General features: G+C 54.4%; 2 protein-coding genes across 2 annotated transcripts; one reads left to right on the top strand and one right to left on the bottom strand.

Moving 5' to 3' along the window:
• Positions 1–871: 871 nt before the first annotated feature.
• Positions 872–9,031, bottom strand: CSUI_009914 (nol1 nop2 sun family protein). The gene is made up of 11 exons (XM_068070023.1): positions 8,215–9,031; positions 7,427–7,577; positions 6,708–7,012; positions 6,027–6,118; positions 5,090–5,280; positions 4,398–4,536; positions 3,811–3,946; positions 2,996–3,120; positions 2,594–2,667; positions 1,889–2,085; positions 872–1,423 (listed from the first exon to the last, which is right to left on the bottom strand). Exons 1-11 carry the CDS (start codon positions 8,635–8,637, stop codon positions 971–973), a joined length of 2,286 nt encoding a protein of 761 aa, XP_067918003.1. The 5' UTR covers positions 8,638–9,031; the 3' UTR covers positions 872–970.
• Positions 9,032–9,184: 153 nt separating this feature from the next.
• Positions 9,185–13,428, top strand: CSUI_009913 (dihydrouridine synthase). The gene is made up of 10 exons (XM_068070022.1): positions 9,185–9,744; positions 9,908–10,008; positions 10,123–10,161; positions 10,376–10,753; positions 10,894–10,953; positions 11,243–11,292; positions 11,408–11,649; positions 11,748–11,797; positions 11,896–12,019; positions 12,431–13,428. Exons 4-10 carry the CDS (start codon positions 10,451–10,453, stop codon positions 12,610–12,612), a joined length of 1,011 nt encoding a protein of 336 aa, XP_067918002.1. The 5' UTR covers positions 9,185–9,744; positions 9,908–10,008; positions 10,123–10,161; positions 10,376–10,450; the 3' UTR covers positions 12,613–13,428.
• Positions 13,429–15,055: the final 1,627 nt, after the last annotated feature.

The following is a 15,055-nucleotide window of genomic DNA, read 5'->3' as shown; positions in this document are numbered from 1 at the left end:
CAGTCAAGCGAGGTCGTGTCTTTCCTTTTACAGCTGGCTTGCTGTACTTGCCCCCCCCCCCCTACGGCCCTGCTGGAAGCGCGATACTTCGGTACTCGCGACCGTACAGGATGGGATATGAACTGAGCCGCCGTGATCGTGCAGAGTGCGGCTACAATTGCAGTCCGACTCCTGTGTTGACTTCGACAACCCCCTTACTTCGTGGCAGTGTCGCAGAATGGTCTCCGGGTACTCTGAACGGCTATGACAGCCGAACCGGTTGTTCTGCACGCCAGTCCTTGCTTCTCGGGGCAGGCTATGCGAGATTCCATACCGGTACTTCGCCTATTGTACCTCAAAGTCGTACCAAGTAACTACGCCACAAGGAACGTAGATTTGTGGGCGGCTCCTAGCAGCATTCTGTTAGTTAGCTTATGAGGTCCTACCTTAAGGAGCGCCACCAGAGTTCCCTTCGTGCGCACTGGCCAGGTAGCACATTGTTCTCGGCCAGCTCTAGTGGTGAAATCCTGAAGCTGCCCCCCCCGGACGCACACACAACCGGACGCGATTTTTGTGCTTTTGTATTCATCTACAGTCATTCCTGCCCACCATTCTTCGGGGTGGTCGGACAACACGAGTAGAGGACGTTCAGCTGCGATGGCGTTGATCTCAGTTTGCGTCTCCGGGTCGCCGCTACCGTTATGCCGACAAGACGCTTTATGTTCTACTCCACAGCAGACTAACAGTCTCTGAAAGACAGGCCGCCACGAAGTCTGAGGCCTTTTAGCCGCATACCGGAATATCCTTTCCCGCCTACAAGCGGTGCTCAGACGACTACCGCAGGCGACTTCACTGTGCGGAGCGACTGTGAGGCTATGACAACACGCAATCTGCCACCCTCTGCATATGCACATCTCTCAGGCTCACGGAGTCACACACACTGCAAACCCATGACCGGCACCCGTGCGAGAGTACGCTTTTCTCCAGCGCTTCATTTTGCTAGAGGTTTCCGCTTTTTCATCTTAGGTTCCATCCGCTTCTTGACGCTCGAGCGTTCGCAGCCAGCTAATTTCTCTTCTACGACACACTGATCACCTCCGTGGCCATTCCTGGAAATGTCAGTCTCCTTCGCGTAGCTTTCTCGGCGTGGGCTCCCTTTCCCCGTCTTCTCTCGAGGTCGGCGCTTCGGGTCATGTACCATGCTGGCAGCAGGAGAAACACCGCGTGTCGCGGTCTCATCAGTTCCGGAACTAGCGAGTTTTCTACGGCCACGGTGTTCTTTTCCTTTGCCACTCCCGGCCACCGCGGGGTCTGATACAGTTGTTGATTCTGACCGATTTTTCCTTCGACTTTCTGGAGAGCTGTTCGACTGCTCTCCGGTCTCGGACTCGAAGGGCAGCAGTTTGTCAGTGCACTCTGGTACCCAGTGCTCTGTATTCCATACCTGCCACGAACAGGAGACCGACACTAAGAGCCACGCACAACATATAAAAAGAGTTCAACACCGGGAAACTCAGCGTCTTTGCTTCCTATAGAATCAGATACGTAAGTAAATTTCCCACTTTGTTCAGCTGTCCTCGCAGCTTTGTCCTTGTGAAAAGTGTTGCTCTGCGCTGCTGTTCGAATACTCGCGGCGCAAAAGAAAACACCGGATACACTTGAAGTGTACCTGCGAGCGTTTGGTGCACTGACGGAACCTGTTGTGGTCCGCGTTCTTCATGATGTTCAGAAACTCTGGGTGGTCTAGGGTGGTACCCCGATTTGGCATTCCAGGGTTTTGGCTTCGGACTACCTGTGCTAAAGAGGGCGCTCCCTCCCTTCCTACCGAACCAATGTCATACCTGCACAACGACGGTGCTTGCTCACGCACTCCTGGACAGTAAAGTTGTACAACACACTTGCAGCTTACTTTCACGAAGGGGTTATGCTTGCGCCTGTCTTTCTTTGTACGCTCTGGCTTCTTATTGGAAAGCTTCTTGAACTTGGCCAGAAAGAACCCGTCGAAGTTATTTACATGAGGATAGAAACGGCGAGTGCATAAGGGTACCGACGGGTGAAATTGTCGGCCTCGGAACCTGCTTAGACCGGGCACTCCAATATCCAAGCCTGGAACAACACACCAGCGCATCGACAGTTCTAACCAGTGGAAAATCCGCCGGTCCTCGGTGCGTCTGGACCGACGCCATGCTTCCGGGCTGGCTCACTCATGAGTTGTCGTCTGACTGCGCATGAGGGAAGAGGCCGTTATGACCGGGTAACCACTCCAGGCCTCTCCTCCGATGGGCAGAGTAAAATCTGTACCATCAGGCAATCAGAAATAGATCCACTCGGCCTAACGCAGTCAAATCCGTCCTTGCACTTGGTTGCGACAATGCGGCAGCTGCCGCATGTCGCCTAAGGATTCGTGTTGGCCAGGCCGCAGGTAAAGAGACGTATGCGTTCTCTTTGAGGAACCTAGGCCCTCGGACCACATTTGTCCGACCTCGGACAAACGTGGTCCGACGGCCTCTCCGAGAGCTCGACTTTTACCACAACTCCCCTCTTCGCGGTGCCTTACCGCGAGCTGCAGGACACGGTGCACTTGTTTGCCCCCAAACCCTAAAAGTGACCCTACCGAGAGGTACGAGTTTGACGTGCCTCGCAGAGAGCATGTAGTCGACGACATCCTCGTTCTCCTCCACCGAAACGCTGCACGCACGAAATTCGCAGAACCACTGCATTTGATGCCGAGCAAATGTTCAGCAGTCGCCCACTTGCCGACAACTCTCGCATCTGCAATCCATGGATCCAGCGCCGTCGTGCCCGAGAGAGCGCAAACTCATATCGAGTCAAAGGATTTTCTGCTACACGCCGGTGAGCCGATGGCAATGGTCAAGGACGACAACTCCTGGGATCGTTCGGCGAGCTCCCTCTCCCGTGTGAATCACTTCTCTCGCAGACAACTGACAAAGTGGCTAGGACTGTAGTAACTGCCAGCCAGAAAACCTGCTGGTGGCGCCCGGTCTGAGAAGCTGACCTGCACGTCGAGTAAACGACAAAGCCTCCGGTGGGCGATTCTGCGTCCACCGCGTCGACAGCTGCGCAAAGCAGCTGCTTCTGTAATTTCGAATGGTCCGCAAAATCTGCTGGAGTCCTTTTCACCTGCAAGTTCACCAAGCGCATGCCGCACCGTGTCAGTCCCAAAGAACGGAGCCTGCCAATGAACGCTTGGCCTGACAGTCAGCGGGCAGAAAGCCCGTGGGACGTTGTCACGACCATAACTGCAAGTATCCGGTTTCTCGTTTACACAACGCAGTTAACCTCTCTTGAAGTTGCGCAGCACCGAAATGCTCTGTCAGATGCCGGGAGCTTTGTAAAGAAAACAGAAAACTGCAGGCACCGGGTCACGCAGAGTATCACAGCAAAGCACTGATGTGGTGCTCTAGTCCACCAGTGTGTGCTAAGAGCGGAACCCCACAAGGGTGACCGCCCTGAAGACGCTGGGAGATCCCTCGATTAGCTTACACAGCAAATGATTAGTACAAAACTTCACTCCTCGATTCCCATGAAAGGCGACGCAGCAATTCGCTGTTTTTACATGGCTCAGGAAGTCTATGAGAATGATCTGACACAGCAGTAGCCTCGGGGCTCAAGACGAACGAGCTACAAGCGGCACCAAGCCACGGTCTTGTTCTGCCGGAAGGCGTTTGTGCGGCATCATAGAAAGAATATCCTTTTGTAGACACGCCTGAAGTATCTCCGAGGTGGCCAACTGCGCGCCAGCGACGCGAAGAACTCGCACCTAACTCGAGTTGTTCTCCGCGATCTCGCTTTCTCTGCGTCTCCCCTCACCTTGATTGAGGAGTCCCGAGATATGATGCCGCTGCCGGTACAAGGCGCGTCGAGTAATACGCGGTCCACAAGAGGCAGAACTGTTGGAAGCATCCGGCCGTCCAGGCAACTAACGACACAGTTGGTGACGCCGAGCCTGCATATGGGAAAGAGCCGCGGCCGAGAAAATCCAGTACTGCTCAGGTTTTCATGCTGACGTAGAAAAGAACACTCGGCCATGCCTTCCAGGTCGCTCTTCTCATTGCTATAGTGTCGGGGTGCCATGCAACGTGACCAGGCGTGTCAGACTACATCTTGGTTCCGAGTCCTCCATGTCTAGCTTCGTGGCTCTCTCTGCCTGGAGAAGTTGCCAACTTCCAACAGAGGATGACTAGCTCTGTAGCAGCGCGCGGCCTGGTCTCGCTTATCTACCTTCGAACCGGAACCGGACTGCCCTATTGACGCAGAAGTAAAAAAAAAAGCTCTTTGGACGGAGACCCGCACTGTCCCGCTCCCGTAGCTACACACTCCGACCAGACCCGGCTCAAACAGGTCAGGGCTCCCGAAAATCTCAAACAGCAACGACAAAGCGCGCACCTCTCTCCTACCTGTGCAGGTTTGCCATTAACGAAGTGCAGCGTTCGCGTTTGAGATCGTTCGCAAAGAGAATTCCTTCGTTCTTCATCAGCTGGGCAATGTACGTTGTCTTGCCGCCAGGAGCTGCCGCCATATCCACGACCTTCTCGCCTGACAGACGCGGTAACAGCGCAGACTCCCGAGCCAGATGCCCTCCGAGCCCAGAGCATCGATCTCCATTCGCCGGGTGCTTTTCACCTCGTGTACACCTCGGAGATTTCTGTTACTATCCACTGCTCTACCACGGCTCGCGGAATACCCTCTGCACCACGGTATTGCACTGGGCGCCTCATTGAATGCTCTAAACACAGGCCGCCTCAGATACAGGACTGTGCAGAGAAGGATCCATCCGTGGCCAACTGCGGCGCCTGTACTTTCAAGGAGACACCACTCTGCAAGTTGGACTGACAAAAGTAAACATGCTCACCAAGCCAAGGCCCAAAGCGGGAGGCCTTGGTTGGCGCACGGCAAATATCAGCACCAGGATGAGAAATCACACCGTGGAGAAGAATGATGTTTCCAACAGTTCCCTTCACCATTTGCTTCTGAACAAGACTGAAATCGAGAGTGACGGTAGCCTGACTTTGAGATTCTCTTCAGCGTACTGTACCAAGCTACACTTCGGAGAGTCTTACATCGGGGAATGCTACGTGCCACAACTCACCCGGCTGTGGTGCCAGTGCCATCACAGGCGTGAGGGAGGCAGCTGACTGAAGCATGTAAAACCCTGCAAGGTACTCTGGCGTGGCGCCAACGGGGACACTGGAGTCATACACTTTCAGACCAACTTTTGTCCAGTCACCGAGGGGATCAACATTGCAACCTCGGGCAATCAGAGCTGCTGCCAGATCGCGCCTACAGGGAAGCCCGACAGTATTGATGCAGCAAAAACACAGCGCGCAGTGGCTGCTCTGAGGCTTGATGCCGGTGTAGTTGACGTCCGGTGTACACCTTTCTGTCCTTACTCGTCCTGAAAGACCTAACAGTGTTCGTTGCTCTGATAAGCGTGACGTGTTCAGCAGCTTTTACAGACTGATCAGCTCTCTGAATCAACTTCTACTAGCGTGCCAGGACTAACCCCGAACTGCCGCCTTTAAATAAGCCACACCCTTTGACAGCTTATAAGCACGCGCGCGCACCTATGAAATGCAACACTGGGAAGAGACGGAATATGGATCGGCAGGTTGAAGCAAACCACCGCTGTCTGGGTTCCCTCGCGATCTGAACGTCTGACTTGTTCTGCCGTCCCATACATACGCTGGTGAAGTGGATTCAACGGAGTGGAATGCCACTCTTTGTGACAGCTCGACAGTTTGGCTAGCCCAGCGAGGCAATCACATCCAAGCAGTGGCTGTCACGCGGGGTAATCCGCACACAATACAATAGCCTCTGTGAGAAGCCTCCTTGGAGACCAACCCAGAAGCGACGTGCCCCTTGAACGACTCAGATGGCACGCGAGTACTGAAGCCGGGTGTTAATCAGTTCGATGCAGGCGCCAGAAGCTGACGTGGCACAAACGCCGCTTGCCTGGTTTGATGCTCCCAGGGCAGACAACGGCTGCTCGCAGACAGCGCTTCCAGCACGGAACTGATCTCCCTTACCTTCTTGTTTTGAGGGAGTTGGTGCGCAGCGTTATCGGACGATTTTCCTCGTTGGCCTCGAAGAATGCGTACGCCTCGGCCGGCCTGAAAAGCTGAGAAACAAGAAACCAGGCGATGTCAAAACGTTGGCATGGAGAGTCTCGGCAGACGCATTATCTTGACAAGTCATGGATCCGCCACAGCCAAGAAAGATGCCGAACTGACGACTATCAGGCCTCGCAACTAGGTCCCTCTTTCAGAGCACTTGGAAAGTGACTCGGGCCTGGTCCAACCTGGCAGACAGGCTCCTTGAATAGCCGTGTCACGCACGCGTGCCTGTGCGCGTGACCTGGGAATATCACAACCTGGGTACAGCGAGCTGTCGTCGCTACGTTCACCGGACGGCAGAGGCTGTCAGCGCCTGTGGCCACATCAGAATCAGAAAGTCTGTCACGACAAGGACAGCGACCCGCCGAAGTGTCACGACCAACGCCCAGTCACCCACACGCGGAAGCTGCAGCCCCTGTCGAGCGCTGATTGCGATGTGCTGACGTGTGTGCTTCAGAAATCACCGCCACAGAGTTGGTTCCACCAGCCAGCTGCCCTGTGTCGAGGTCGCGTGTCCCCCTGCAGGCAGAGTTCAGCGCGACTCAATCTGGAGTGCTGCCGGAACCATGCCAGAATATACATAAGCATCCATACTTGTAAAAAGTACTCTGCTAGCTCCGGTCGATACTGATAGTACGTCACCACATCAGCAGTCAGCTGCTCCACCAGCTGGCGTCTCGTGATGAAGCCGTCGTCTGTGTCGTCGCCTTGCTTCGCCTCGAGTCGTTTTCGTCGCTTGAGCTCCTGAACCTGACGGAACTGAGCGAAGTTCGAAAGCCGTTGGAGGGTGCCTTCAATCCTCTGTTTAACTGCCGCCAAGTCCATGGCAGACGGATCTAGCCTCACGCCCCCTGATAGACTGACGCCTTTCCCTGCCAGTCCAGTCACGTGAAGCGACGCTGCAAACCCAGTACAAGATCGGAAAGAACGACTTCTTGTTTGAACCCGTTGCGCGACGTAACACTGCTTCTTCGACACGCTGCACTGAACAAGAGAGCCAATGTCAGCGTCTCAGTATGAGTCTGTTTTATACGCTTGCATCTGCGCCGACTACGCCGTCCCCCTCATAGACGGCGAGTGAACAAGCCTAGCACGGCCCAATCAGATGTAGGATGTTCTGGGTTTTGCTGAAGGGTTGCAGACTGCTTCACTCCCGACAGCGACTTCACTGCCTCTGCCGTTGAGCGCCAAGACCACAATGCAAGGTGTCTTGGAAAAAGGCAAAAAACGGCTCTCATTTCACAGTGAACAGTTCTTCGTGGACAACAACCGTTAAAAACGACACGACATCCGCCTTGATCTCCAATCCTCACTAGAGGGGTCATCGTCATCGTCCGAGGCGGCTTCGTCCGAGTATATCCCCCGTCTTTTCTTTGAGAGGACAGGGGCCTCATCGCCGCCTGCTTCATCCGCGTCAGAATCGGACGCGTCCCAGTCGACGTCCGTTTCACCCACTCCAGAGCTCTGGAAAAAAGCCACGACAAAACACCGCACACGTCGACAACCCACGGACAAGAACCAGCACTGGGCGTGCCGTGGCCGTGCCCTCCCGCTGTCCTGTGGTTGCAAGTCCCACCGCTCCCGCCGTGGCTGACAGAAGAATGGCCAGGCCGCCACTTGCTGGAGTCACAACCGGTTACGGGCAGCCCTTACGTTGTGCAGAGCGGTCTCCGGTAAGTGTCAGGTGCGCGTGTGGAAGGCGCGGGCTCGAAGAGAGACTGACACTCCAGCCTACGCAAGTTGTTATCAAATAAGACGTAATAGATCTACTGAACGGAACAAGAACCGGGACCCGCGTTGTAAAGCAGCCACGCGCAGGACGGTTGTCACGTGTGTCCATGACTTCCCTCGTTGTCCCGACCCTGCCAACTAATCGTGCCTACCCAAGAGCTGAAGGGATGACTGCGCACTGCAGTGACATGGCATGGCCCTAAGAGCCAACAGCAAAACAGTCGTCATTTACCCTTGGCGTGCAGGTCAACCACAAACACTTTGCCAGAGCTACTGAACCTCGACAGTGAACGTCTCCAGTGCCAGCCAAATAAAGGAGTTCCTTTCATTCGCCAAAGAGCTTAGAAAGTAAGTTTTGAGAAGGAAGTACCTCTGATTCGACTGGGGCGGCTCCACCTTCGTCGTCGGATGAACTTTGAAGCAGGAAATTGTCCCCGCTTGCAAATTCCCCAGTTTCCTCGCTTCCGCTGTCAACTGCCCCTGACGAGGCACCGTCTGAAAAGGCCCCTTGATCCCCACAGTCCTGTCCGCACACTTCTTCCCCCGTAATGACACGCTTCCGTCGATCCACTGGCTTGATCCCTAGCGAGGGCTCTCGAGTTTGTTTGCTATCGTCGGATCCGCCCGTTCTCATCTTCAGCTTCTTGTCAGTCACGTCACGGACCTTGCCACTGCCCATGCCCTCACTACCCGAACACGACGACTGCTTAGCCGGAGGCAAAGACAAGGACCGCTTGGCCCGGCCCTTGACGGCCTGGCCTTGGACTTTCTTGATCGCCTTCTGCTGTGCCATTATCAACGTATCTGCAGTACCTGCACCCTCTGTGGAAGATGGGTGGTAAATTAAAATGCAGCAGCGTGGCGGCCCGGGCACAAAGTAACTTGCGGCCAGGCCAGCAACAGGACGGTCAGCCGTTTAAGTGACCTGGGCTCATGTAGTACAGAACTAAGTGTCCAAGCTTCCAGGCTGAGAATAGTTCTGTCGGTCCCCGAGGTGGGACGATAACCTTGCAGCATGCACAGATGCGCTCAACAGGGAGTCCAGCAGGCGTCGGGAATGTGTGCGCGATGCATTCGCCAACTCACGTCACGGAGGACGGACCGGCGAAGAAACCGGAGCACGCACGAACTCACACGCCAAGACAGCCAACACCGCCGCGACGTGGCTTTTCCTTTACTTAGTCTAGAAGAAGTCATTAACATATCTCGCCCGAGCACCCCACACGGCGCATGCGACTCAAGTCAAACGCCACATGCAGTGGCCGGCTGGAAGAGGCCAGCGTCTCGTCGCGGGCGGACTTCCCGTTGTGCCTGAAATAAAGCTAGCCTCGTTAGTATCCGTTGATCTTTGTGTGCTAGTCCGTTCTGTTTACATCGGCTTTGTATAAGCAGTTAGCGACGACTCATCGCAAACTCTTCTCGAGTATTGTGGCCGTCGGCATGCAGCCGTCTAGCTCGGCTCGAGCGTTGTGGTCCACTCGAAGCTCACTGGGTGCCATCAACATCTGAGTTCGTTTTCACCCCCAATGAGACCGATCAGGCGGGCTTCTGTCCCTTTTAACCACGCTGACGCTGTTGTCTCTATGTGGTAAACGACTGTAGAGCGGCACCCCAAAGTTTGTCTTCAACGTAACAAAAGAAACCTCCGCCGCCCAATAGAGCTGGCACCCACGAAGCCTCTCACCACGCAACATCAAAGACGGGCGGAGTGCCCGGCTCCACAGGCATGGTGGCGGCCCCCCAACGGACACCGCCGTCCACACCTGATTGCAGCGGTCTCAGCAGAAGGGGTACCCCGCTCCAAGCGCTGCGAAGTTATGGAGGCGGACCATTGCCGACCATCAGAGGGGCCAATAGTGTCGGTGGCTCCGATGCTGGCGATTACCAACACTCACTTCAGGTAAACGAGCGTCAGTTTGTCGGTTCTGGAAGACAGGTATCGCGAACTGGCTCACCGGGACCAGGAACTCCCCTCTCGTGCGCTTTCAACCAGTCAAGGGTGGTTTCGGGGTGTCGAGTCTGTTTCGAGCGAAGTCTCCGTGTGCGTGAGCGCATTGACTCAGGAACCTCGTGCGATGCTTTACACGCCACGCGCAGTTGTGGACTGAGATGGCTACAGACGGCGCCATACTCCACAATGCTGCTAAACTGCAGACGAACTTGAGTAAGTCCATTAGGTTGAATTTGTGGACGACATAGGAGGGATGGTCCTGTTTAGTCGGCAGCGGGTGTTGTAGAAAAATCGGCGTTCCCTCATGCGTTGTCCTGTGTCTCCTAGCCCTACAAGAAATCGAGCATCCAGTCGTGTGCCAGCTTGGTAAGCTCGTCAACATTCAGAAAATCAACCGACAGTGTCTGCAAGGCAAAGCGTTAGGCTTGGCTTCCGCATTTTTTCCTGAGCACATGTCGAAGCAAAAAAACACATCGGTGCGTTCTTTCCTTTCTGTAGAGTATGACTGCGGCCTCCCAACACTTGCAGCGGTAGCACTGCTAACTAAACGACTTGTTCTTTTGTGGTCTTGAGTTCCCAGGAGGGTCAAACCCTGAGACACTTGCTGCGGCAGCTCGCTACGTTGAAGCGCTGGGCTTCGATGAAATAAATCTGAATGTCGGATGTCCGAGCAGTAGAGTGGTCAGCCAGGGTGAGATTTTTCCGCCGGGAAGTCGAGCTGCACTTCTTTGGGCAACCGTCTCGTTCATTGACAAGGTCTTATAAGCTATGGTCTGTATATCCGCGGTTTTTGGGTCCGGCTGCAGGCTGCTTCGGTGCGGCGTTAATGAAAGATGCAGCACTTGTGAGGGATATAGTTCACAGGATTGGCCGCGAAGTACAAATTCCAGTTACTGTCAAGACTCGTATAGGTTACGACCACTGCGAATCTCATCAATTTCTGCATGATTTTATCCAAGTGAGTCGCTTTGAAGTCGTGCACTTATTCTGCATATGGCATTGCCCTAGATTGCAGCCTTGGGTTTTTTCTTCGATGAGGCAGCGTGACCGAACGCTCTTCGTGTCCCCGGTTTCGCTGTAATGCTGTTCTTGGTGTAGACGGTTTCCGCAGGCGGGTGTCGACACTTCATAATTCATGCCCGGAAAGCGTGGCTCAAAGTGCGTAAGGGGCCGAGGAGAGTCGCGCGAATGCGACTCACTCAGGAGGAGCTAAGGAGCATGATCTTGCTGACTGGCACTCAGTTGTGGACACAAAGGAATGGTTGTGACCGCTGAAGTGCCAGCACCATGCTGGAACTCGCACTGTAGGGGCAGGGGTGATTTTGTCCGTGCTTCTGCGAATGCACTGTTTCTGCAGTGTGTGTCAAGCAGGACCGCCTTGAATGCTCCCAGCTAATGGCGGAATTTCCAGGGACACCTGAAGATGTATTGTCTCGCTGTTTTTTAGGGAGTTGACCCGAAGAAAAACCGTTCAGTACCGCCCTTGATGTACGAAAGGTTAGTATCGGAGGCAGCTGCCGCGCTCCCCCGTTGTCACACGTTCGTGGGCGCATATGCAGGGAGCCTGGCGGCAGAAGAGTCCCACGTAAGCGGCCTGTCTCGGATTCTGCAGGGTCTACTACCTGTGTGACCAGTTCCCGGATCTGGACTTTTCACTGAATGGAGGAGTCAAGTCCGTTAAAGACGCCATAGATCTAGTCGCAGGCAACTGGAGCGATGGAACTGCAGAAACGGACGCCCTGCTTCGGCGAGTAACGAAAGACAAAAGCATCAAGCCCCTGAAAGGTGTCATGATCGGCCGCGCGGCCGCCGCCGATCCGTGTGTCCTTGCTGGCGTTGACACGGAGTTTTACGGTGAGCCAGAGTCAGGCAAGCCTCTAAAGACTTCGGAGTAGATGTCAGGGTCACTGTCACGGGTGCCCAGCTGGACGTGTTGCCGACGTGCGTTTCAGGTTTGAGCTCCAGTCCTCCCAGTGCAACGTCCCGCCGATCCGTGCTCCATGTAAGATTCCCGAGCAAACTCCGCAACTACGGGTGCTGAATTACACGGTAGGCGCACACCTGCTTCAGAGAGGGTGTGCTGTTTCGTTTCTTTCTCAGGCATACGGGCAGTACCTCAAGAGATGCGACCCCGACAGAGAAAAGAGCGTGTTCCCTCTGCTGAAGCCGGTTGTGGGAGTGCTGAGTGGAATGCCCGGACACCGTTTGTTCCGGTTCACCCTGGGTACGCAGTAGAGGTTTTGGTATCAGAGCCCATGCTTCCTTCTCCCCCCCCCCTCTATTTTCGCGACTCGCGTGCGAGTGCCTCCCCGGAAGCGGGTGCTTGTAGGCAGCGCATTCCCTTCGCAGAAGCTCCTAGGCAATCATGTAGCGAGGAGACGAAAGTGTGAGTGAGGTGCACACGTTGGGATTCGCTCAAAGAAGTGCCGGTCTTCGCAGACACTAGCAGCGTCACAGAACGGAGCGGCTTTGTTGGCCAGTGAATCTGAGTAGGAAGTTTCTTCGTAATGCCTGGGGGGGAACTGCGCTTGCTAAGACGGAACCAGATCTGTTAGATCCGTGGCCAGCTATCAGTGAAGGCCAAGGCCGGTGATGTTGTAGGTCACTCCGAATGAACTTCTCTTTGCTGGCGCAGATCGGATTATGAGAGAGAAATCACATGGGATGCCAGCTCACGCCATTCTCCAGCATGCCGTGAGCACAGTCGACGAGTCTTATCCCGGAGTTCTTGATTGTGACCTGGGATTGCCAAAGGAGTGCCGGTACGACAAGTTACCTCTGAGTGACACGGCCGAGATGCCGGGGACGGGTATCTGATCGACCAGCCTTTATGTTAAAGCTGTCCGCGTTGACTTCGTCGCCCAGCGCGGCGGCATGGGTTGGATGGCGCTGTGTATGTACAGCCCGTGATCGGCTTGTGGACACATCTTCCGTCTCCGGCACAAGCCGTACGGTAAAATAGCTAGCCTGCCCCCCCTGCCGCTTCAAGCGTAAACTGCCCGAGTTTTCTTAGGTGAAGATGTCGGGTCGAGAAGATACAATCGTCGCAATGAAGTCGAAGCTGTTCAATCTCACAGAATGGACGACGAATTTTCTGAAAACTCCAGTGGGGATCGGGCATGGTCTCCTGATCATTTACGCAATTGGATATACAATACAGGTGCGCGGTTGAAGCGTTGACTGTCACAGCCGGCTTGCATAGCGTGGCTTCTGTCAAGATTGCCCTTCTTCCCTATGTCATTTTGGAGCTAAATCAACCGGTCCAGGTAACTTCTCCGTGCATCCGAAAGATGGCGAATGTTCTATGACACAATCCAGGTCAATGGATTTGTCCTAGGCAAGCCTCACCGGCCATCTAGATGCAGCCCTCAACAAAAAGACGACGCGCTTTCCAGGAGCGTTCGCTCTTTTCCAGCTGGTCGGCGCGCTCGTGTTCGGCCGTCTGGCGGACTTCATTGGTCCCAGAAACGCGTGCGCACAGGACACGTGCAGACAGAACAAAACTGAGAATAACCTTTCGTTTTCAGGTTTCTTTTAGCAATGGGCTCCTCAGCGGCAATGTATATCTTGGTAAGGGTGGAAAAGCTTCCGAGTCACGTGACAAACCTACCTATTTGAACTGCAAATCGAAGATGGCGGTCGCGGCCAATGTGGTGATGCTGTTCGTCAGCCAGCTGCCAGCACTTTTCATGCACGGGTTCCAAGCCGCGTTGCTCCTGGTGTGCTTCGAGACCGACATTAGCAGAAGGACACCGTACATCGCGTATCTCAACCTGTCCTACGGATTGGGCATGATACTAGGTGGCTTTATTGGGGCATTAGTCAGTGCCGTGGTAGGGCCCCGTGGTACCCTCTTGGTATCGGGTGGCATCCAGATATGCGGCTGCTTCGCGACTTTCGCACTTGGTGAGTCTACCACGATTCAGCATGAGTCTCTTTTAAAGAAAACGGCGCCTCAGACCGATTCAGCGAGCTGCGGTCACGGGTGCACACAGTGGAGAGAGAAGGTAAACAACTACTTTCTGGAGCAATCACACTCCTCGCCGTGACTCCTCAGTACTGCAGGCTCTCTTGAAATCATGAAGAAGGAGTGGACCAGAATGGTCGACATCATAAGGAGGACAGGATCCATTTGTATTCTCCTCCTCATCGGGCTGTTCCCGTAAGCACCGCAAGTTGTCCGGACACGGATGCAAAGAACCACCTCTACCGTAGCATCCTAATGACGCGGTTCGCATTCACAGCTGTAGCAATTGACCAGTTTGGTAACAGAATGCGTTTTACGTGCTCGCCTCAGTTAAGATACCGATATGTTGTTCTAGGGCTCACGGTAACCAGCAACCCTATGGATCGATTGACTCCTTCGGAATCCGGACTTCGCAGCCTCCTCAAACAAATTATCTGATTACAATGATTGGAGTCGTCACTTTCGGTAGGAGATGCCGAGAGAAGCTGGGCACCCTCGTGTTAACGTGCACTGAGCAATGCAGCCGCTGAGGGTATTCCGACATGCCGAGTTGTCTCTTGACGCTGTTGCGAGTTTACACTCAGGCCTACTGGCACCCGCCCTTGCGGCGCGCTTCGGTGAGCGATCAACTTATTTCAGCACAGGAGCAACTGTAGTATGTCCTTGTAGGTGATATTACCTGCGAGAGATATTCAATACCTGCTGCTTTGATCGGCTACCTACTGTACGTCGAGGGAGACACTTCAGTGCACAGATCAGCCACCTCACGACGGAAGCGCTCAGCTTGATGACACTCGGCCCTGCATCTCTGCCGGTGATTCTTCTGCTTTTACTCGCGCCCCGTAAGCGTATCCCTAGAATGAAAGCGTAACCAGAATGCGCCGTCACTCCCGTACTCTTTCAGTCTGTGGCGGTGCAGTTTTGTAAGGGATGCTCGGTTGACAGTGTAAGCACACGTATCATAGTGCGTCCAGGTACATCTGCGGCACATCCCAGATGACAAAACGAGTCGACACGAGCGAATTCGGATCTACACTGGGTCTGAATAGTGCAATCTTCTTTGGGTTGGCTGGACTCTCACAAGTCGTCGGCCTTCCCCTATATGCATACTACGGTAGGGGAAAACAGTCGACCTCGGGAGTTGTCTTCGGCTCCACCTCATTCTTCATTCAGGAATGAGGGCTTACTGGGGCCTCTGCGCTGGTATTTCGGGGTGTCTCGCCTTCTACATTTTCGTGGTCGACGAAAAGACATGGAAAGCCTACGCCCCGGACAGTGGATCTTCAGATAGAA

This window comes from Cystoisospora suis (genome assembly GCF_002600585.1).
Source record: "Cystoisospora suis strain Wien I chromosome Unknown contig_6321, whole genome shotgun sequence".
Classification (NCBI taxonomy): Eukaryota; Apicomplexa; class Conoidasida; order Eucoccidiorida; family Sarcocystidae; genus Cystoisospora; species Cystoisospora suis.
Note: the sequence above shows the minus strand (reverse complement) of the source record. Positions and strands in the feature narration are given on the sequence as shown.